Raw genomic sequence first — 23,074 nt, forward strand, 5'->3', positions numbered from 1 at the left:
GTGTATACAAATGCAACTGATTTCTGAATGTTAATTTTGTATCCTGCTACCCTACTAAATTCATTTATCAGTTCTAACAGTTTTTTGGTGGAGTCTTTGGGATTCTCTATATATAGTATCATGTTATCTGCACATAATGACAATTTTACTTCCTCCTTTCCAATTTGAATGCCTTTTGACTCACTTTTTGGTTATCATGTTATGCATGCATCTTCTTGGAAAAGGTGAGCTTTTTTTTTTTTTTTTTTAAATCTAGTCTGTCGTTCAAAGTGTTGAGTTCAGAGAATAAGAAGATAGACTATCTGTTTCTTATAGCTAATTGTTTTAAAGAGTGGGTAATTGGTGGTTTATGGGTCAGAGTACTCAAATGTTTTTACTTTTTGGGTGGCTGTACCAGCATTATCATGTAGGCCATGGAGAAGCCTCATTTTAATCCCCTGAGAGTGGAAAACAATTTCTGATGGCATAATGAGTGTAGACCTCAAAGCAAGCAATAAGGGGTCATCCTCAGATACTGACAACAGGTAATCCGACTTTGATTAACTTTTCAGGTAGAGGTGGTTTAGAACTAAAGTAATCTCATTCTCAGTGGTATTCCATTTTCATTAAGGTCTTTTCTTGGTTACAGCTTGAATGAAGGTATTTATTGGGTTGTCGGAAAAGTCTTGACATATTTTTTTCTATGTTTTCTATGCAAAAATGCGTCATGACTTTTCCGACAACCCAATAACTCTTTGCCTGGCTTTCCTGAGCTTTTTAAAGTTTATTTTGATTGTACAAATGGACTCAGTTTAGTAGTTTTGGCTTCATGATAAGAGCACTTTCAGGCTGACAGTAAGAATCCGACGGCAGTTATTTTGTTCTTAGCACCCACTGTAAATTTTGGTGGAATTCCACATAGGAACCAGAAACTTTAGGATAGCAGTTTTCAGAATAGGAAAACTCAGTGCCAGTTAAGTCAGAGTCAAGTCTTTTGATTTAATTTATTTTCTTTTTCTATCTTTTATTTATTCGTAGAATAAGACAGCATCCCCTCTCCCCCCAGCATGGTTCAGAATGGCTACAAAATCCCATGTAACTACTGTGTTTTAAGGCCACTGGATGAAATAGCAATGTAAGGACCCTGCTGTTAGTCCTTTGAAATACCAGCTGATCTTCGAATAGATTGAAGCCTAGCCAGTCAGAAAAGTGGATCATAATTTGTATCTGCCTGTTTATGGTAACTAGGGAAATAAGACCACTGTAAACTTTCATTAAGGTGAAGACCACCTTAAACTTGGAAGGCACATTTTTAGAAAGGACATCTTGGAAGGCCTTTCTGCTTGTCTGTGTATAGACTGACTGCCTTCTGACCTGGAGGATGCATGCGCACCCGTAGCCATTCATTTGGGTCGCAAAGCTTGATGACTTGTTTTTCTAGTCTTCACTGCATTTGTTTTAGGTAACCAACACAACTTTGTTTTGTTTAAAAACTTTGTGCAGTGTGATTCAATTAGAAGCCAGGGATTTAAGTCTCAACTGGGTCTTAATTTCCTCATGTGCAAAATGGGGATCGTTAAAAACCCAAAAGTCTAATACATATGGCTGTGTTTTATATATATGAAAATGCTTTGTGAACCTTATAAAATCTTGCTCCACAAAGTCCATGGGCCAATAGCATTATCATCACCTGGGAGCTTGTTTAGAAATGCAGAATCTCACATCCTACCTATTGAATCAAAATCTGCATTTTGACAAGACCCTCAGGTAATTTGTATGTATATTAAAGTCTGATAAATACTGATATAAGACATACTTTTCTTGGAAGTTTAAATTACCACATTTCCCCATGTATAAGACGCACCTTAATTTTGGGGCCCGAAATTTGAAAAAAAAAATGTATTACATAAACTTATTGAACTCAAGTTTTATTCATCATAAAATTCATACAATTCCTCATCACTGTCAAAACTCCTAACCATTAGCTTGTCCTTATCTGTGTCTGATGACTAATGACTGTCTTCATATATTGCCTCTCATGGCCTTCTTCTGCCATGGCGTTTTCAGTAGGGTTTCTTCTTCCCATAGCCAGTCTCGGATTGTTTTCTCAGTTGGAGGAGGACCAAACTTGTATGTTCAGCAGCACGATTTCCATTCACTTTTGCAAACTGGATCATTTTTAACTTGAATTCAGCACTGTATGAAAATCTTTTCTGAGCCATATCTGGGCAGAACGTGGCAAAACGTAACCTGTAATATACCGGTAACAAGTGCGAAACAGCGCAAAGACAACAAGCGTGAAAAAGCGGGAAATGCAAGTAAAAAAAAAGTATAACCACTGTATAAGATGCACCCAGTTTTTAGACCCCAAATTTTTCGGAAAAGGGTGCATCTTATTATGTACAAGGTGGCGCCCCTTCAAATTTGAGCTTCTTCCCGTGAACATGAAATCTATGTGCTCTGCTTTATAATATCAAGCTTTTAGATACTGACTAGATAAAAAGTTAAAAAAAAAACACTTTTAGAAAACTCTTTTTATATTCGTTTTTGAAATAACTATTCTACATATTGAAGATATGTTTTCTTTTTCCTCCTGGATCTGGTGGTTATTACAGTAGAGGGGAGCACACTTCTTACCTGTCTGCACACCAGGAATCGGATGGTCAAATATGCAGTGCCTGGTATATTTTGCGTTCCACTCTTTCTAAAGTACACATCTTACTTTGTTCATTTCGAAGTTGGGATGCATCTTTCAAATGATAGTATATCATAGTTTAATTGCCAGTGTTTCCTTTTTACCAGCACATAAAATGGTGGTATGTCTATAAATTGATGGTGTCTCAGATTTGATGAAATGTAGTTAGTGGTGGCTTGATTCTGTATGCATACCTCAGAAAAATCAGTGGGACAAAGGGTCTAATGATTATAGTCATAGCAGTTTCTTTCTGGGGGCGTTGAGCGGGGACATAAGATGTCTAGCAACTTGGAAGCTTTGGAGGACTAGAAGTGAGGTTGGGTGTGTCTCAAAAAGGCAGTGGGAAAAATTGTGAAAATTGGATAAAGTACAGCTAAGAATTTTTTGTTTTAAAGAATTACACTTGCATGAATTGTCTTATTTAATCTTTGAAACAATCTTTTGAGGTAGATACTGTTGTCCCTATGAATTTATAAGTGAGAAAAATGAGGCTTAGAAGGGAAGTGATGGGGCCTGGATGCAAACTTTGTTTTAATTTCAGTTCTCAGCTATATTGCTTTCTATTATGTTATTACTGGCTTGTTTACTAGTTGAGTTCCTCACTAATGTTTAATGTCAGTTTAAAAGAGTAATTCGCATGGTTAGTAATTTTAAACTTTTACTTATTTTAATATTTCAAATTTTTATTACTTGTGAGCTATAAACTGCTGAACTTGAAAGGAAATTGACATTTCAGGTTTTTGGCATTTTGTAAAAAACAGATAAGTGTATATAGGAGAAACCACTTTTTTGGTTAATGTCATGGTTTCTGGACTCAAGTGTGCCAAGCAAATATGTAAAATACTCCCTTTTAGAAAGAAAGGAGGAAAATTACTAATTTCACCAAATATAAGTCCTGTCATGTGGAGCTTTGTCACTTGGATCACTGCAGTAAGAGGAGAAATTATCATTCCTCTGACTTCACTCAGAATTAATAGCTATTTTCTGAAATATTCCTCCTGTTATGTGAGACTTTTTAGGAAGCTGAGCCATAAATGGACGGACTGTGATTTCCACAATACGTAGTTCTTCTATCTGTCTTCTCGTCTCTCAGTTCTTTGATTATTCCTCTCCCTCTGTGTAGATGTTGAATCTCTCAGAACCTTTCTTGGCCCCACTCTTGAGATTTTGATTGGGCTTGGCCACTTGCATTTTGAGCACTCACTGAAATCTGTATTTGAGTACTACAGGTTTAGGTTAACATTCATCGACAGGAATTCCACAATAAATAGATGCTTTTAATCTGTCTTTGTTTTTTCTTTCATTTAGCTAATAGACTTTCCCACTACTATTATGTCCTAGGTAATATGTGACAAAAAAGCAAAACACAAACTGCCTTTCTGATGCTTATGTTGAACTTAATTACAGTGGTTCTCAGTTTTGAGTGCTTTTCTGGAGAACTGTTTAAAACATTTGTGGGAGCCTCTACAGACCAATTAAATCAGGATCTCTGGGAGCGAGTCCAGATACTTGTAAATTTTACGAAGAATGTGATGCCCGACACTAATCATAGAGCCACTGCATTGTGAAAAAACATGGTGTCGCTGGTAGGGCCAGATTGGCTATGCAGTTGTATTAGAGTTAAACCACTTCATCGGGGCATTTAAGATTTTTAATCTTAATATCATGGATAATGTTACATAAGAAATAACCCTCCTAGTGTGTAAGCTTTTACTAATTTCACATTACCTTTGTATAAAAGGTAATACTTTACAAAACTTTTAACACATGCATTATTTCACTGATGTTTGTAACTACTCTGTTTTTAACAAAATTATCCCTGTTTTATAGACGAGAAAACTAAGGACCAGGTTTAACAATCAATTCAAAGTCCTGTCACCAGTAAATGTTAGCAGCTGAGATAGAATGTAGGTTCTGTGCACTCTGGGTTAGTACTTTTTCTTAAAGACCATGTAGCTATGGATACCTTATCTTACATACTCAGAAAAGAAAAAATCAAATCCTACAAAATGTACCAGCTCAATTATACCCCTATTCTCTCTCTAGGGTCTTCACATTTCTGAGAGACCATTGTTTTTTAAAAAGATTTTATTGGGGAATTGAGGGAGGGAACAGCATTGGGGAATTGGGGAAGGGGAACAGACAAGTTGCTGTCCTTTTTTTCTTTAGCCTAGTTGTGAAGGATGTTGCTTCACTGGCCCATGTTGGTATTGTGATCATCGCGCTCTTCCTGGCCGAGGCAGTTGGTCACCGGCCTTTGGACGGCCACTCACAGTGGCTCACGGCAGCCCACTGCAGCTCCACTGCAGCCTATACCATTGCCGGCGACTCAACAGCAGCCCAACTCCAAGTCGAGCTGTTGTTCACCATCTTAGCTGTAGAGGGCGCAGTGTCACTGGCCCATGTGGGAACCGAACTGGCGGCCTTGCTGCTCAGAGCTTGCGCTCCCAAGCCAACTCTTAACCAACTGAGCCTCTCATCCGGCCCCTGAGAGATCATTTTTATGATCCTGAATTTGATATTCTCTTTTACTCTTGGTGTCATTCAGAAATCAGACTTCATATTAACTGTTTTTATTTAGGACTGTTGTTGATTTACTGAACTTTTTTCTCTTAAGCAAACTTTTTACTGAAATGCAATCTATGTGCAGAAAAGTATACAAGTCGTAAATGTTCATCTTCATGAATTTCCATAAAATGAATACACCCATGTCATCATCCACATCAAGAAACGGAAGCCTCTCGGAGCCCCCACCTCAAGTGGAGGAACCTACTATTCTGCTGAGGTGCTAATAGCCCGTTCTGAGTAGAAACCCAGGTATTTAATTTGAATAGACTGCCTAGTATTGGTGAAAAACAGCCCATCCCAGGGCTACCTTTGAAAATCTAGCCCTTGGCAGTATAATTGAGAATTTAAGTATCAATGGCCAAGTTTTCAGGCCAGGGCAGTTGCTTCCAGACGGGCTGAGCAGCTTCTCAGCAAGCCCTGTAAAGGGTCACTGAGGAAAGATAACATAGAGCAGTGGTTTGGCAAGTGCTGCTCCCTGTCACCAGATTTCTTGCTTTTTGGTGAAACTTTCTACTGCTGCTTTATCCCATTTTCTTCCCATTTTTGCCCACAGACCTTTTGAACTCCTTGTGAGAAATTGGAGCTGAACTGCTCCTCCAGAGCTAGTGACGACTTGATTTGTAGATTTGTGGAACGTGACAGCTTTATTAGTGGTGTGATCGTTCTAATACTCTTTTATTATTGACATTGATGATATAGGGTTGTTTGTTACCTAAACAATATCTTCCCACCTCTGGGACTCTTATCTGATGATAGACAGTGGGAGGATCTTTCTTATTTTAGTAGTTCAGTTTTGTAGGATTTCTTTTTTCTTTTTTTTTTTTTTTAAAGATTTTTTTTTATTGGGGAATTGGGGGGATGGGAACAGCACTGGGGAATTGGGGGAAGGGGAACAGACAAGTTGCTGTCGTTTTTGTTCTTCAGTCTAGTTGTGGAGGACGTCACTTCACTGGCCCAAGTTGGCACCATCACTGTGCTCTTCCCGGGTGAGGCAGATCAGTTGCCGGCTTCTGGACGGCCGCTCACTGCGACTGCTGGCCACTCACACTGGCTGCTGGGTACACACGGTAGCCCATGGCAACCCACTGCCACAGGGGCTGCAGCCTATGCCGTCGCCAGTGACTCACAGCAGCCCAGCCAGCTCCAGGTTGAGCTGCTGTTCAGCATCTTAGCTGTGGAGGGCAGTGTCATTGGCCCTCATATGTGGGATCCGAACCGGGGCCCTCTGGCGTCCCAAGCTAGTTCTTAACCATTGCGCCACTCGGCCGGCCCTTTTCTTTCTTTTGTCGTTTTTTTAAAACTTCTGCCAGGCACTGTGTTTAGTGCTGACGATATAAAAATGAATACACAGCTTCTGTCAGTTTTAACTTCGCAATAGGAGGGAGATATTGTCTCTGGACATTTTGAAAGATCTTTCTATCCTCAGAACCCTGTCATATTTTCATCTCTGCTTTGGGATCTCAATGTGGTGCTTAATTGGCTGTCACTCACTCCTTTTGAACCACTAACAGTCTCATACTTTGAAGATTCTACTGTGAAAGTCACATCTCAATCAGTGGCTGCCAAAACTGTAATTTATCATCTTGATGCCACATGAAACTAAGTTGTATATCCTTTCCAAGTTCCTTCTTGTATATGTTCCTTTGTTCATATTAGCCATGAAATCTTTCTTTTTCTGTATTGCATTTGAACAGAGAATGATTTTGCAAGTAAAATGGGCTCTGAATTGGTAATTAAAAGTCTAAGAATGTCAAGATACATGAGTCCCCTTTCTGGGCCTGATCTTGAAGAACTGCTTTGAGAGCATCTGCTTATGTCCCATTTGTAGACCTGCCCGTTCACAGCTGAGTGCCTGCTACTCCAGTCTTCCTCATTGATTTCTCCCCAGTGGAGTTTGGCTATGGTGACTGGAAATGCTGTATAGCAGCTCCCCTCTTCTGATTGGATCTTGCCTTTTACCAGGAGCTTTAAATGTGGTCTAGGTGTATTTGTTTTTTCCTTAAACCAGAAGTCAGTGGTGGGGATAAGCAAGATTGCCTCTCTACTTTTGCAAAAGCAAAGGTTACTCTTTGGTAAGATTCTGCCAAGCTCTCTGTATCATTTCAAGTCACTGTACCAAATCTTTTAATTTTGGAAATCAGGGCCCATTTGCTTTAATATGTGCAGGTCTTAAGATATTGGTAAGAAGAGACATTTAATTTCTTTAGAAGACAGGATATCAATATGCTTGGCACCACAGCAATTCTTTTAGGTCCAGTCTTCCAATATTCACTGTTTGAGACACTTGAGAGATAAGATCTCTTGCATTAATGATTCAACTTAACATGCTTCCATGTCTCAAAATAATCTGGTATGGACAGGCAGATAGTGGAAGACAACAGGTAAACACTTCCTGGTTGAAGAATTTCACAGCTAGGTTTAACATGTTTTGAAAGGATTAAAAAATCAAAGTTAAGGATGATTGGTGAATTATTGATGCAGTAAGCTGTGAGACATAGGGTGGAACTGGGTGGTGGTGGTGGTGCAAATTAGCAGGGCATATATCCCAAGAGAAAATATAAAATAAATGAATTGGATGATGTCAGACCACACTTAGCACAACATTCAGAAGTAAGGGAGGAGTTTACATAGGCAATGGTGAAGTAGGAAATATTTTTTGTAGACTTAACACTTTTCCAACTATACTGTTAGCTGCTCTACCTGGGGCTTATTAGGAGTTGTGCTATTATATAGAGTTGGATTTGAGAGTAGAGAAGTGGGACCAAGAGATCCAAAGTTGTGGCTGGGCTTTGGGTAGAAAGGGGAAAAAAAATAAGGTGGTGGGACATTGGGCATGGTAAGACTTTCCTAAACTCTAACATAAATGTGTGTCTGTCTCCCCCATTTGGCAAGACTTTCTGCAGTGTTCCTGCCTCTGTGTTGTCTGTTAATTAGATTGTAATGTTTCGAAAGGGCACAGACACTCCTGTTCTAATTAGCATCTAGGGTAGTCTGGTGTCCACAGTGGTGCCCACTATTATTAGTTGATGATGATTAGTGAAGCTGAAGCTATTTTTTAAACAGGGCCCAAGGGATGCAGACAGTGATGAAAACGACAAAGGTGAAAAGAAGAACAAGGGTACGTTTGATGGAGATAAGCTAGGAGATTTGAAGGAGGAGGGTGATGTGATGGACAAGACCAATGGTTTACCAGTGCAGAATGGGATTGACGCAGACGTCAAAGATTTTAGGTTTGTATGTTTTACACTTCTGATTTTTGATTGGGGGCTACGGGTTTCTGTTTTGATTTAGTTTTATTTTGATTTTAGTTTTCTTTTTCCTCGTTATGTGTCCTTTTTTTAAGAATTGGGTCTAGTGTAGGCCATACCACAAAGATTGTAAATTAACTGGCAAGGTGGAATTTTCTAAGAGCTGTCAATGCCTGGTGCTTTGCCAAAATAATAGATTTTGCATTTGTATGGGGCTCTATAATTTGCCGATTGATTCCATTAAGAGCATTTCATGGTTCTTAAATACCAAAATCACCTGGAATGGGACTTTTCCCAAGTTTCTCCCAAATGATTATCTTGGGAGAAGCCATGGTTTCTAATGGAAGTTTGGCATATCTTTCTGGCATGTTAGAGTAGAGGGAAAAACAGTTGAGGACTTATTTCGTTTGAGCCTCATAAGTTCCCTTTGAAGTAGTGGATCAGGTGTCATTTTCCTCATTTCGAAGAACCAGAGATTCAGCTTAAATGACATTCCTTAATCATGTCCCTTCCATGGATGCCTCTCATTCCATCTCTGATCATGATGAATCTGCAGGTTGTACCCTATAATTTAATATGCACAGTATTAAAATGATGTGTATTTGTCTTCCACATTTGGCAAGTGTTCTTCATTTATGTAGATGACCTTTAGTGATGGTATATAATTTTTAAAATCTAAAAATCCATGGTCAGTCATGTACAGATAGAGAATTTAATTTTGAATAATTTTACTGTTAGTCTAAAGCTAATATGTATGTGTCTAAACACATATACACATCTCTTATTCTAATATCTACCAAAACCAATGTTAAATATATATTTTGGATCATTGTTTGTAGAACGTTTAATTATTTAGTATTTCTAATTAGTTTTTATCTCTTGCAAGCGTAAAGAATTATAGTGTGTCAGAGAAATTTGAGGCACAGAATGATGAACACCTGATTTCTTTCAGATGAGTTTGGGTGGCCTCTCCACCCTTCATCTCAAGCAGCCTGTAGCAGTGTCTTGTGGTATTTGACTTTGGCACGTGATGGTGGTGGCAAGGGCGCGTGTGTCAAGAAACGCAACAGCTTTAATTTGTACCAGCTACAGGATTTGTTTTAGGGACAAAATGTGCAGAATATAGTCACAGGCTACACTCCTCGGACTAGATTATAACATTATTCTATAGTAGTCTGATTTGGAATTTCATAGTCCTGCAGTCCTTTTACATAGGGTGATCACGTGTCCTGGGTTCCCCAGGACGGTACTTGTTTATTCCTGTGTTCCAGGATAGTTATTAATGCCCCTTTTTGCTCTTAGGAGTTTCCTGGTTTGTTTGATCAAATTATATCCTCACATTATTTTTAATTCTCAGAGCTGTCTCCTTAGCAGGGGCATATTCTAGATAATGAATTTATTTTGTACTGTTTTATAATGGTATGCTTCTTCCGGATTTTTAGAAGGGGAAGTGGGGGAGACAGTTTTAGCATTCATTGGCCATTATACCCAGATAATACAGAAAAATTTTTTCACCTATATAAAAATAATTTTTTTAATAGAATCATTCTGAGATGTGGAATTTTTCCCCATAGAAACTACTTTTCCATTGTTTCCATGTTTAAAGAGCAGATGTTGCTTTTGGGGGGCATATTTTACTATTGCATTTTGGGGTCTTGGTTTTCACGGATGCCACAGGCAGTGATTTTTCCAGTTCATCCAGTGTTCCTCAAATCTGAGCCCCTTAGTTAAGGGATTGTAAATTAATAGCAGTAAATGTAAATTGAAGGGATGGGTTGTGGTGGGAAGACAGCAAGAGAAGAGTCATTTTATAGGATATAACATGGAAGCGCACCATAAAGGGTCTCTGTTTCTTTTGTAGAAAAAGTTTTAAGTATTGATGATAAGCTATATCGTGGACATTGTCCTTAAACTTGGGTTGCTGTAGTGTCCCTCCCCGCTCAAAATAAGGTTTAATGCCCTTTACTTTCTCTGTTTAGCCGTACCCCTGGTAATTGCCAGAACTCTGCTAATGAAGTGGATCTTCTGGGTCCAAACCAGAATGGTTCTGAGGGCTTAGCCCAGCTGACCAGCACCAATGGTGCCAAGCCTGTGGAGGATTTCTCCAACATGGAGTCCCAGAGTGTCCCCTTGGACCCCATGGAACATGTGGGCATGGAGCCTCTTCAGTTTGATTATTCAGGCACGCAGGTACCTGTGGACTCAGCAGCAGCAACTGTGGGACTTTTTGACTACAATTCTCAACAACAGGTACTGTGTGTGTCTCTGTCACTCTCTCTACTCTCCCTCCAGCCAGCATATTATTCAAGAAACTAAGAATGAGGGGAATGGGAGGAGGGTGGCATTCTTTTAGGCTACTGATAGCCAGCTCTTTTTAACCCAACAGTCATGTGGGTTTACAAAGCCTGTGTGTCTTCCCCCTCAAGAAGCTGATTCCCCTGCTCAGGTTATTGGCAAGAGACCACCCTCCTCTACAAGTGCTTCCTTTGGCTTCTCTCTCCCCACATGGCTTGGGGAGTGGGTGAGGTGGCGTTACCTCTTGTAACAGAATCCTCTTATATTCTAAATTAATCTCTCTGAAGATTAATGTGATTGTGATGCTGTTGGTTTGTTTTGTTTTTAAAATACTAAAATTGAGTTAGTGCCTTTTGTAAGATTTAGAATGTCATTAGGGAGAAAAAAAACATACAAATCACTCAATATAAAATCTACAGTGAAATTACTTGGCTCTTTTATTCATAAATCCCTGGAAAATACCGCATGTGCCTTCTGGTTTTGGAGGCATGGTATGACTATGTCTAGGGTTTATTGTCCTTCTGTTTAATTTTTTTTAAAGGAAAATCAGCTGTCTGAATTGTTAAAAGGAGTTTCCTGATCTTGTTGAGTACCACAGGTTCTCCCTTATGGCCGGAAGCAGTTTGCTGGGCCATGAATTTCTGATATGCCTTAGTTTTTGGCTGGAACATAAATACAAACTTCTAGGTTTGAAAGGTTAACATCTCGTTTTGAAGTTTAGAAATTCTTTATGGGGGAAATTGACTCATGATCTGTGGAGATCAATTGTATCATATTGTCCACTTAGTTGTCATAATAGCTGATATTAAGTGAATTTTGATTAATAGAGAGTTGGATAATAAAGCTAACCATATGAAGCTTACAAAAAGAAATCCGTTTAAGGGATTTTGTGATGTGCATATGAGTATACTCTGTGCTCATAGCAGATGGATATATTAGGTTTAATTACAAAAATCTTTTTCTGGAGAGAGTAAACTGATAATACTGTGCACTATATTCTCCCTGTAGTTCCCAATAGATACGCACACTTCTCCATAAGAAGTGACTTTCTGTGCTTTTTCTTGTCTTTATAAGAAGTAGTCTTTCATGGTTTTGCCCTTTTTCACAATGAATCCTCAAAGTAGCAGTTTTGAGTGAAGCCAGAAATTACTTCAGGTGCTAAATATACATAAGACTTCAAAGTATGTTGCTCCATGCCAGCAGATATAGGGACATGCTATTACTGTGTAGACTTCAACTTGTCCAGCTTAGAATATTAATATGGCAATTTCGCTATCTAAATTGAGGTTCATGAGTGCAGGCTGTTCCTAATCAGGATCCTTTAACCTCGTTATATCAAGAAGCTTTGTCTGAATTCTTTCTGTTACTCTGTCTGTTTGGTCTGAACTTCCCTAGCGACCCTTAGAACTGTATCCATTTTTGGTTCTTAGCTTCCATTCCAGTCTAACGCTTTGCGTGTTATTTATCTCCAACCTCTTATGAATGAAAATTTGATTTCTCTTTCACTTAATTGTTCTTTACTTCATAATCAGAGTTGAGAGTCTCTTGTGATTATTGATCCCTGGTTTCAAAATAATTTTAACAATATTTTGGGAGGCAGGATAATTATTAGAACTTGAACAACAGATGTACTTTTGCATACCTACAAGTAGTTAACACGATTATATCAAACACAAAACCCATTCCGATCACCACAAATCCCATTGCAGCAATTTTTGAAAGTGAACATTACTAATTTGAAAAACTGTTTTTGGATTCTGGCTTCACATACTTGTCTTGGTTGCTGCAACATAGGGACACTTACACAGAGATGGCACCATCATATGATGTGATTAATTGTTTTTTTATCCCATGGGCCCATAATTCTTGCTTTTCTAATTAGATTGTTTTACACATTCTTGTACTGGGCCCCCTAATAGCGTTCCTGAGACCCATTGGCTCAAGAGTCCTAAGTATCTTCAAGACCCTTAACCTCCCAAAGGCTCCTACATAGAAGCCAGTCGTTGTTAAGAAGAAAGGATCCTTTTTCTACTGGAAACTGGTGTTTGCTCTTACATGTTATCCCTCCAATCTTTCTTACCCTTTTGCTTTTCATCACATTTGATTCCCCTTTCCCATTTCTACTAATTTAAATCATTTTCATTCTTCAAGGTCCAGTGTTGTTTACCTTTCTTGATCTCCAAATCAAAAAGTTGTCATGTGTGGACTTGCCCTTTCTGTTGTAAAATAGAGCAGGTTGCAGACATCCACATAAAACACATGGGCAGCAGCTTAGTGGGCTGTTGTAAGGCCACCTGAGAAGCTGTCCTGTCCGCAGCCTCCGTCCTCCCTCCAAGTGTTTTGTCTCTTCATCTGGGTGTTGATTCCCTGGGGGTGTTTAATTTATGAAAAGTCAAGAGCTGTGCGCTTAAGATAGGTGCACTTCTCTATAGGCAATTTATGCTTCAATAGAAAATTTAAAAGGTCAAAAAAAGCCAAAGGAAAAAACACCCCAAAAGTTGTCATGTCTGTCTCCTTTGAACTCTGTCGTGTTTTGTACTTCCCTTAAGAAAAAGAATCACCATGTTCTCTGCCTTGTTATGATTTACTTGTCTAAGGGCCCTTGCTAGATTTTAAGTTCTTGCAGGGAAGGCCCAGGTCTTGTCCCCTCTGTGTCCTGTGTTTTGCTTTAGCAGACCCAAGTTTTCAGGAAACTTTTTCCGTATTCCTATTACACTATCTCAGAACATCCCCCATCTTTAGTATTGCTTCCCCAAACTGAAATTTGAAGCTAGTCCTCTAAGAGGTCTGGAGAACACTTTTTGTGGCCTAGTATATAGTCTAATGTGCAAGGCCTTTAGACCTAGCCCACTAGTTTCCTTATAGACAAATAATTAGACCTGTATAATACCCAGGAAATAGACCTCCTGGATCAATAGGTAACCTTTTTAACATTACAGCCTTCTATTGCTATCTGATCAAAGCCATGGTCCTCTTATCAGAAAAATGTACATAATTCTTTTGACAGCAAATTTTGTGGATAACTTTAGGGAGATCACGAACATAAACTTATGTTCACATTTTTTATTCCACCTGTAGCCAAGCATATTTCATGAATGGGACAGTTTCCCTCACCCCATGGCTCTCAGTTTAGTCATTGCGACTCATTTGGTCATTTACATAGTGCAAGGAAGTACTTGATGACAAGTACTTCATTCGTGTCTGTTTGTTCTCTGGGGAAAGACTGGAAAAGAGGTGGGTCTTCAGCTCTGCCTACAAGACTTGTTCATACGAGGAAAAGAGTCAGAATTCCATTGGAGGAAGCAGTAAAACCAAAGGCATAAAATTAGAAATTAACAGGTATGTGTTTAGTACATGATGCAGAAGCAATCTCCCTAGGTGGTAGTTGAGGCTGAAAACAAGTGAGGTTACATGGATTGTGTGTTAACATGTTTTTTGTTTAAATTATTTTTTATTGTGAAATACACATTTTTTAGAATTAGTTTCAGCTGTACAACACAGTGCAATAGTTATACTTTTTACCCCTTGAAGTGACAACCCCTCTCCCCCAATCCGCCGCCCCACTTCTGCCCCCAATATCATACATATCTATTACAATTCCCTTGACTCCACTCCCACACTATACTCCATGTCCCATGATACCATATATATATATATATATATATATATATATATATATTCACTTATAGTTGACATAGATTTTATACAGCATCAGCTTCAGGTGTACAGTGCAGTGATCAAGCCTTTACTCCATCCATGATGCGGTCTCCCTAGCAAGACATGTGACTGTTACATGTTTTACTGACATTGCTGTGCTGCTTTATAGGCAATGACAAACATTTTAAAGAAGGAATGACTTAATTATTATGGTTTAGTTTTTTTGTGCTGTTAGTTTGTAGTAGTTTTAGACATTCTTTTTCCCATATTAATCAGCTAACTGTTAACTATTGTGTCCTTCCAAGAACCTTAGCTTTTAGCGCTAGTGTTCACAGTAAGACTATGGTACATGTAACAGTTGTGGGACAGTTGAGGAATTAAGCGCTAAATTAGCTGGTTAGTAATGTCAGACCAGGGGAGAGAGAGCTTGATGGAGGGCCAAGGTTGCATAGATCTAGCCCGAAAGACCGGTGGAGTATATATTGCTGCATTGAATAGAGCAGAGTTATGGAGATGGAAATGACTGCTGTTATAGGCCAATAATAGAAAATACATGTAGAAGGAGAAAAGGTGATAGATATTTGGTTACTGAGTCCAGATCACAAAGGCCTTGAGAGCCAGGCCAGAGTCCTAGACAGTATTGATTGTGCACATTGAACTAGATATCTAGTATGGTACATACTTTTCTGCACATTCTGCTCTTTTATCTTGGCTTTCTTAAATAGGTATCAAAGGCTAGCTTTTTTTTTTTAAGTTTTGAGTTATTTGTTACAATTGGTAGGGTAGTTTTATTTGTGATTTTTGTGAGAGGTTCTGGTTTGGAAATTGATAAAATAATTCCTTTTGTCCTATTTCCTTTGAATCAGGATTTTGCTTTGATGTGATAACTTGGTTTCATAAAACTGTTAACTATCAGCTTGTATTGAGGTGTATAATACATATAGAGCAGCCTCAAAATACAGAAAGGGTTATTTTTATTTAGTTCATTACAGGCTTACTAGTACTTGTCTAGTCACTGTTAATTGTAAATTAACCTTTCTAAGATTTATTTAGAGCAGATATTCCGTGTGTGTGTGTGTGTGTGTGTGTGTGTGTGTGTGTGTGTGTGATGAACCCCTGTGGACTGAATTCTCAGAATAATGTTTTAAAATGTAAAAGTAGAATTACAAAGGAAGCCAGTTATATACAAATAGCTGTAAAATATTTAACAAGTTTGATGATGTGCTTGATCATATGACACATGAAAAAGAAGTAGGTGCACTATCATAATGAGCACAAACAAGGTTTTGAGATGTCTAAAACCGTCAAGTAACCTGAAAATGGGTGTGATTTCTGTTGGTGATTAAGACACAGATGTTAATATGGTTTGTTGCTTATAATCATAATTGAAGGATATGCTAAATTTTGTGAAACTGAAGATAATTTTACCTATCCCAAGAACAAAGATCTGGAGTTAAGAAGACCTAATTCAGGGTAGTTTGAAATGCTCATTGATATTTCTGGAGTATTTTCTGTTTTTCCTCACACTTTCCCCTTATTGTCTTCTCCCTAATCCCAGAAAACATAGTGAACAATTCATATATAATGTGTTCATGCCATTTTGTTATGAAACTTGAGCAGTATTCTTTATTTTATAGCTGTAAAACCATTATATTGCCCTAAGTATGTTTTATAAAATTATTACTAGATTTCATTATATTACAATCCTGCATAGCAGAAACCAAAGCCAGGATTATGTTAGTATAGATTAATCAGATTAATTGTTGATACTGTTTATTTAGAATTCTTTATTTAGAATTTAAAAATAGCCTAATGTAGCATGTTTTACAGAATTGTATAGTGATAGACTTAAAACTGTCACCTGTGAAGCATGAATTTTAACAAAGAGAAAATACTCTGAAAGTCATAATTGAAATACTATATTCACAACCCTAGACAGATGAAAGAGGAAATTGGCATGCATTGCTTTTAAGTGTGATAGTGATTAAATGTCATTCTTACAATGCCAAGTGTGTACAGGGTTTTAATATAGGTATTTAATATTCTTGGCTTTCTTTTCCATTTACAAATGAAAGGAAGATTGTTCTATTAGTGTCACGTGTACAATCACTTAAAATGCTGATGTTAGCTAGCAATTTAGTTGATTGAAGCTTACATCTATTGTTATTTGACTCTTGAAATTTTATGATATGATTTTCTTCAAAAGATTGATTTTCTTGGAGGAAGAATATGTTTTGTTTTTCCCATCTTACTTAGAAATCATTTATTTTGGAATGAGATTCTTCATCTTTTAAATAAATGTAAAGAGTTTTTTCTTTTTTAAAATTCAGCAGCATGCTTTGTATGTACCTGTTAAGCCAGAATTCATTAGTTGATTATTTAACCTGGTTAAATGTTAAGTAGTTGTTCAAATAACCTGGCCCAAAATGGGCTTTGATCTGGAGGCTTTAAACAATAGCAAACATTTACAAATTTTATGTACTGAGGACTGGCTCCGAGATATACTTTTTTATTAAAAATTTATAGTCCTGCCATTAATGTAATACTTTTAGTGCTTCGAAGGGCTTTTCTCTGTGAATCTTGACAACAGCCCCATGAGCTAGGACAGCTATTATATTTTTACAGATAAGAAAATGAAGACATCGTGAAGCTAAGACACTCACTGAAGGTCGTATTCTACAGGCTGTGCAGATATCTGGGTTTTGATCTGCAGCTCCAGGCTGTTACTAGAAACACAAAGCCTTTTGCTATGTGGAGTTGTCGTACCTTCAAGTTCAACTGCATTCATAGTTTTTCCTGCATGGAGATATTGTTAAAAGAACTCATCAACACCAACAAAAAATGTTTTTTTCTTCCTTCCCTGTTATCTTTGTGACCTGCTGAGAGCAGTTGGTGTTCATGAACTCGTTGGGATTTTGACTTGAACTTCGAAGAGCCTTGACCTCTGCTTTCCCCATCCTGGGCTGCCTTGTTGTGGGAGGAGCTGTAAGAGATGACTCACGAAAGGACTGTGTGTACCTGTGTGTGGGCTGTCTTCCTACTCATCAGAAAGAACATCAAACATAAAAGACAGTTCTAAGTGCTTAACATGTATTAATTTTAATACCTACAACAACCTGATGTGTTAGATATACCTTTATTGTCCCTATTAGAGAGAGAGAAGATTGAGGCATGAGAGATTGTCTTGCTCAAAAAGTCACATAGAAAGTCAGCGGTGGAGCTGAGATACGAATACAGGCTTCCTGGCCCAAGAGTCTGTGCTCTTATCCCCTGTCCACTATGTATATTGCCTTAAACTGGTGAAGAGCCGGGGCTGACAGAACATTGTATTTTGGGGGCCAGGAGAGGAGGATAGTCTTTTACATTTGCTAAGTCCATATTTAGATATTCCTCCTCCATATTCTGAAAAGTCAACAATAATATTTTATGCCACCACTTATTATTGATAACAGTAATAATAGTAGTAGCTATATTTTATAAGATGCCAGCTGTCTATCAGTCACCATGTTGAGTGTTTTCGACTGCCCAGATTTTTTTCCGGAATAAGAACCCTGCCAGGGTATCTTGTGTAAGGTCATATAGTGGCAGAGAAGGGAGTCATACCAGCTTGCTTGTGTAGTTCCCAAATTATGGCTTCAATATTATTAAGAACCTTGATAAGCTTGAAACAGTTTGATCTCTTTTTCTCTGTATTTAGTCTCTGGAACAACTTATGAATTTTATCCAAGTAAATTGTAATCAGTAGTGGCACATTTATCATTATACCGACCTTAAAATAAGCATTTTCTCCAACTCTCACAGTATTGTGTTTATCAGTTACGATTAGCTTGCTTTGTGAAAAGGATGAAAATGCTTACAGAGCTCAGTGCTTTGCCCAGCAGATGGCATTTGTATGAATTTTGCAGGATCCTTTGGAATCCATCAATCCATGCCAATTACCCAATTTTGTTTTGAATACTCTGTATTTCGAGTTAATATTGAACCATTTACATAAAGAGAATTGCCAGGATTCCTACTGTAATCTATGCTATAATCAAACCTGCCTGCTGTAGAGGCATAATTTACTTTTGTTGATTGTTTACTGCAAATGCACTCAAAAAATAATCCTCTATTCACCACAGCCACTGAGATATTAATCAACTCTCAAACACGGGATATGTGGGAATCCTTGTAAGGGCCTGTGTTTTTTTAGTTAAAAGTAATGGATCCTACTCGTAAAGTGTGGTAACAAATTATGGTTAGAACTACAAACTCATATTACGTGGTACTTTCATGATACTTGCACACTGTATTTGTATATATTTATAGATAGAGTACACATACATATAATGAGTTACATATAATGGTAAAAACATATGAAGTGAGAAATCAGATGGCATGGCATTAGAGTACTGTTTTTGGTTAATAAATCCAGATAACCTCAAGATTTATGTTTTGAACACACCATCTTTATTTTCCTAGCTCCATGTCACAACATCTAGCTAATTGCTCAAAAAAAATGTTTGTTGAATGAAATGAGTTACTTTGTTTATAGCATGGTAGATAGAGGGAAGAGATTAGCCACAAGCAACATCAGAGATGTTCAATATTTCAAAACGTTTTAGGCTAGGAAAATTCCAGAGAGCCATTAAAGAGAGAGTAGATGTTTAGTGGAACTACGAGGTATTTTTACGACCTTGGAAAAACTTTAAAAATCAACTTCGCACTATTTTACTTGTTTTCTGCCTCTTGGCTGCCCCTCTTGGGTGGACTGTCTCCTGTTGGTAGGAATACTATGAGACTGTCCTTTCGATATAACAGAAATGTGAAACCAACTTGGCAAAAACCCCAAGATCACAGTTATCACACATTACTGATGGGCTCCCTTCCTGAGAGTGAGCAGTTGTTTTGATATGTTTATCAATCGAGTCCAGCATTTCCCTTGAAGACTTGATATTTAATCAATGCTTATACAGTAGTGCTGTCTTTTTACCAGTAACATAGTGAAGTTTTTTTTAACCTTTGAAAAAAAAAATACTCAAAAGTGTTTTTGAAATCTGTACGTGGTTATTTTTGACATTCATACTGTAAAAGCAAAGACTAGTTTTCTGGTTTTTAGAAAGATAAATTTATAGAAAGAGAGGTAAGAGGTGAAGTTGGCCAGTGTGTTCAAAATATTCACCTTTTGTTTTCTTTTTATTTAAAATCAGTCTACTCAGATTTTTGAGGCATAGAAGTAGCCAAATCATAGGATAAAGCCTTTCTATTAAAAGTTCAGTCGTGACAATAATTAAGCTGAGTTGGTGGAATGACATTATCTCCTAATGTCTGAAACAATCGGGTCTCTTTATGAGGACATCTGTAATTCAAGATCCGTGGTGTCTATTATATATCAACTAGTGATGTCAGCTGAGCTGTTGAAAAGTGCTGTAGAAAGAGCAGGTAGGTTGAAGGTCCTTTCTTGGGAGGTCCCTTCAAAAAGTGCTGTCAGTCTGATTTCCAGCAAAGAAAGGAAAGTATTCAGCATGACTGCTTAAAAGGAGTCATGTCAGAACAATCCAAAATCAGATTACTGGCATCTCCTTTCTTTGCACCAATACTATTCATACTAAAATGTATGAACATTTTATTTATTGTTGTATCCCTAGTTCCTTGCACAGTGCCTAGAAGGTGTTACTTGTTTCATAAATATTTGTAGAATGAATGAGTGAATGATTGACTTTGTATTAAAATAGAACCTTGGGATAGTCTTAGTGTTAAGGCCTTTGAACTCCTTTCCTTTTCTTGGGAACTAAGAAGTGTGCTGGGTCTGAGCTCATAATCCAAGTTTTGTTAGTAGCAGCTGTACTTCTGTTAGTTTCTACATATAAAGGATAGGTATCCGAGGAAACTTGGGAGCCCCCAGAAGCTGGGCAGTTGTCCAGTTTACTCAGTATGATAATCCACCACTAGTTGAGGAAAGTATTCACTATCATTTCCCTGGGAAGAGGCAGCCTGAGGACGAAACGAATACTTTTCATTTTCGTTTCCAAAATGTGCATAGGTGAGGATTAATCCAGTGTTAGGGGGGAAGGGGGAGGTGTCTCAAAAGGACTGAAGGGTGATGACAGCACTAGGGGCAACATGTTAAGTCATTTTGTAGCACCTTTGTTTGGTTTTTCAGTGTGCCTTGGATCAGGCAGGACCCTCAGACCTGTTGACGACTGCTAGGGCCTTTTTATGTGTGCATGGTTCAGGGGCCAAATAACCTGTGAAGTAGTCAGCATGTGGGTTCTGGGCACCAACTTGAGGCAGAGAAAGAGAGAGAAAACAGAACTATGAAGCATCGCGATACCATGTGAATGGAGTATTAGAACATTTTTGTTTAATGTACCACGCCTAAACAGGGCTTATAGAAATTTTGATTCAGAGAGGTTTTAAAATTATTCATGAGAGAGTTCTCTAACATCATCATGTCTTTTTCTTACCTCAGCTGTTCCAAAGACCTAATGCGCTTGCTGTCCAGCAGTTGACAGCTGCTCAGCAGCAGCAGTATGCACTGGCGGCCGCTCACCAACCTCACATCGGTAAGTATTTAAGCCTGTAGCTCCCTTATTATCGGTGTGGCCACCATTTTAGGATGCTGGCTGCTGTGAAGAAGTCCCAGATGCTAGAAGTCCATACAAATCCCTCCATGTAAAATGGCCTTTCCTCTCATCCAGTTGTCTCTAGCTACATTCCTTATTTTTGGCACACCTTCTAGACCTCAGCTCATAAGAGTATCCAACTATCTCTCTACCTCAGCTGTTTCAAGATTTAAAGTATTTACTACAGTAGTGACTAGCATCAACGCTGTTGGTAAGATTGGATGAAAGTGATTAAATGACGATAGTTTTGTACATGTTGGGGTTGTATAGACTGAATATATCAACGTCTCTTCTTATCAAGTAGCAATTAGTACCTATAAATCCATTTTCCTAGCAGCATGTATTAAAAATGTTATAAAGTAGTCTCATGTAATCACTAGTTGTTTTTTTAAGTAGCTTTGTCCTTCTTCTGCAGTAGTTGTTAAAGTTTTGACGTGCATATTTTTTCCCCCGCCCGACCTTTTAGAGGTCTCTGAAACCAAATGCTGTAAATATAAACAAGTACAAGTAGAATTTTTTTTTTTAATGTGCCGAAATGATATGATCGAGTATAAAGGCAATCACCAATCATGGATTGTGGTATACGGCAGAAGAAAAGACTTGCTTTCAACCTAGATCCAGTGAGGCCAGCCTAGAGGCCTTTGCCTGACTGTGGTATTGTATCATGGGAGACAGTTGTCTTTATAAATAAACATCCACATGTTTTCTGTGAGGAAAACTGTTTGGAAAATTGTTTTAAGTGGAAATAAACCCTTCCCTGTGTCCCATTACAAAATCTTTTACATTGCTCTATTTTAGCCTGTTAAATTTTAATCCTCTTGTAGAAATTGTGCTGACTTTAAAATTGCATTACACTTTTACTTGTAATATTTTAGTAAAGGTTAAAAAAAAGATGAAAGCTAAATGTCACCATAATCTATTATAGGGATTATTTTATCTTTTTAAAATTCCTCTTTAGTCTCAACCTATCTTGTTATCTCTGTTTTTTCTTTTTGCTCTCACCTACAGCCTGGAACAAATAGCCAAACTGTGTAGGTATTTGGTAGGGCTGCACTTTTAGTCAAGTTTGTTTTTACTGACAGGTATGTTTTCAGCAGGTTTAGCTCCCGCTGCATTTGTCCCCAATCCGTACATCATCAGCGCTGCTCCCCCAGGGACGGACCCCTACACAGCTGGATTGGCTGCAGCAGCAACACTAGGTGAGACATTCTGCTGCGTGAAGGATTTTCTCACCTGCTAAAAGTCGTTCGAGATGGGCATGTGTTCTTTATTTTTTTATTATTTTTTAAAGATTTTATTGGGGAATTGGGGGAGGGGACTGGCCAAGTTGTTGTTCTTCAGTCTTCATTGTGGAGGGCACTAGTCGCCATCTGGCTGCCCATCGGCCGCTAAGCTCAAGGTGCTGTGTTCAATCTTAGTTGCAGGTGGGTGTAGCCACCATCCCATGCGGGAGTCGAACCCGGCAGCCTTGTTGTTAAGAGCGCACACTGTATCCACTGAGCCATCCAGGCGGCAGCTCAGCTCAAGGTGCTGAGTTCAGTCTTAGTTGCAGGTGGGCATAGCCCACCATCGAACAGGCAATCTTGTTACACCAGCTGAGCCATCCTGCCACCTTTTGGCAGCTCAGCAACAGCTCAGCTCGGGCGCAGCATCACTGGCCCATGTGGGAATTGAACCGGCGGCCCTGTTGCTCAGAGCTCGTGCTCTTAAGCCAACTCTTAACCAACTGAGCCACTCGGCCGACCCAGACATGTGTTCTTTATACTCTCTCACAAATCCACGTCTCCAGTGAGGACTTCTCTCCTGATTCCCAGTGCCTTCTGCCTGCCAACAAGCTCTCTCTGCTTAGCTATAACCTCATACATACTTGAACACATCCAAAGACAAACTAGTCAGCTATCTCCTGTATAGGTGTTTTTGATCCACGAAGATATTTTCCTCATAGATATTTTGGGAACCTCTCCCCTTGTCTTGTTCTTGAGTCTATCACAGTTTAGGTCCTAATATGTTTTACCCAGACTTCTGCA

General features: G+C 38.5%; 1 protein-coding gene across 8 annotated transcripts in view; it reads left to right on the top strand.

Moving 5' to 3' along the window:
• PUM1 (pumilio RNA binding family member 1) overlaps nt 1-23,074 on the top strand; it is a 140,003-nt gene that overhangs the window by 69,223 nt on the left and 47,706 nt on the right. For 4 of the 8 annotated variants that reach the window (XM_019660020.1, XM_019660039.1, XM_019660029.1 and 1 more), the window contains 4 exons: nt 8,306-8,472; nt 10,470-10,740; nt 20,894-20,987; nt 22,130-22,246. In XM_019660020.1, the coding sequence (XP_019515565.1) occupies nt 8,306-8,472; nt 10,470-10,740; nt 20,894-20,987; nt 22,130-22,246 (649 nt within the window). The remainder of the gene's footprint in view (nt 1-8,305; nt 8,473-10,469; nt 10,741-20,893; nt 20,988-22,129; nt 22,247-23,074) is intronic. The other 4 variants (XM_019660064.1, XM_019660055.1, XM_019660078.1 and 1 more) reach the window with 2 other exon arrangements.

This window comes from Hipposideros armiger, unplaced genomic scaffold (assembly GCF_001890085.2).
Source record: "Hipposideros armiger isolate ML-2016 unplaced genomic scaffold, ASM189008v1 scaffold_10, whole genome shotgun sequence".
In the NCBI taxonomy this organism is placed as follows: Eukaryota; Metazoa; Chordata; class Mammalia; order Chiroptera; family Hipposideridae; genus Hipposideros; species Hipposideros armiger.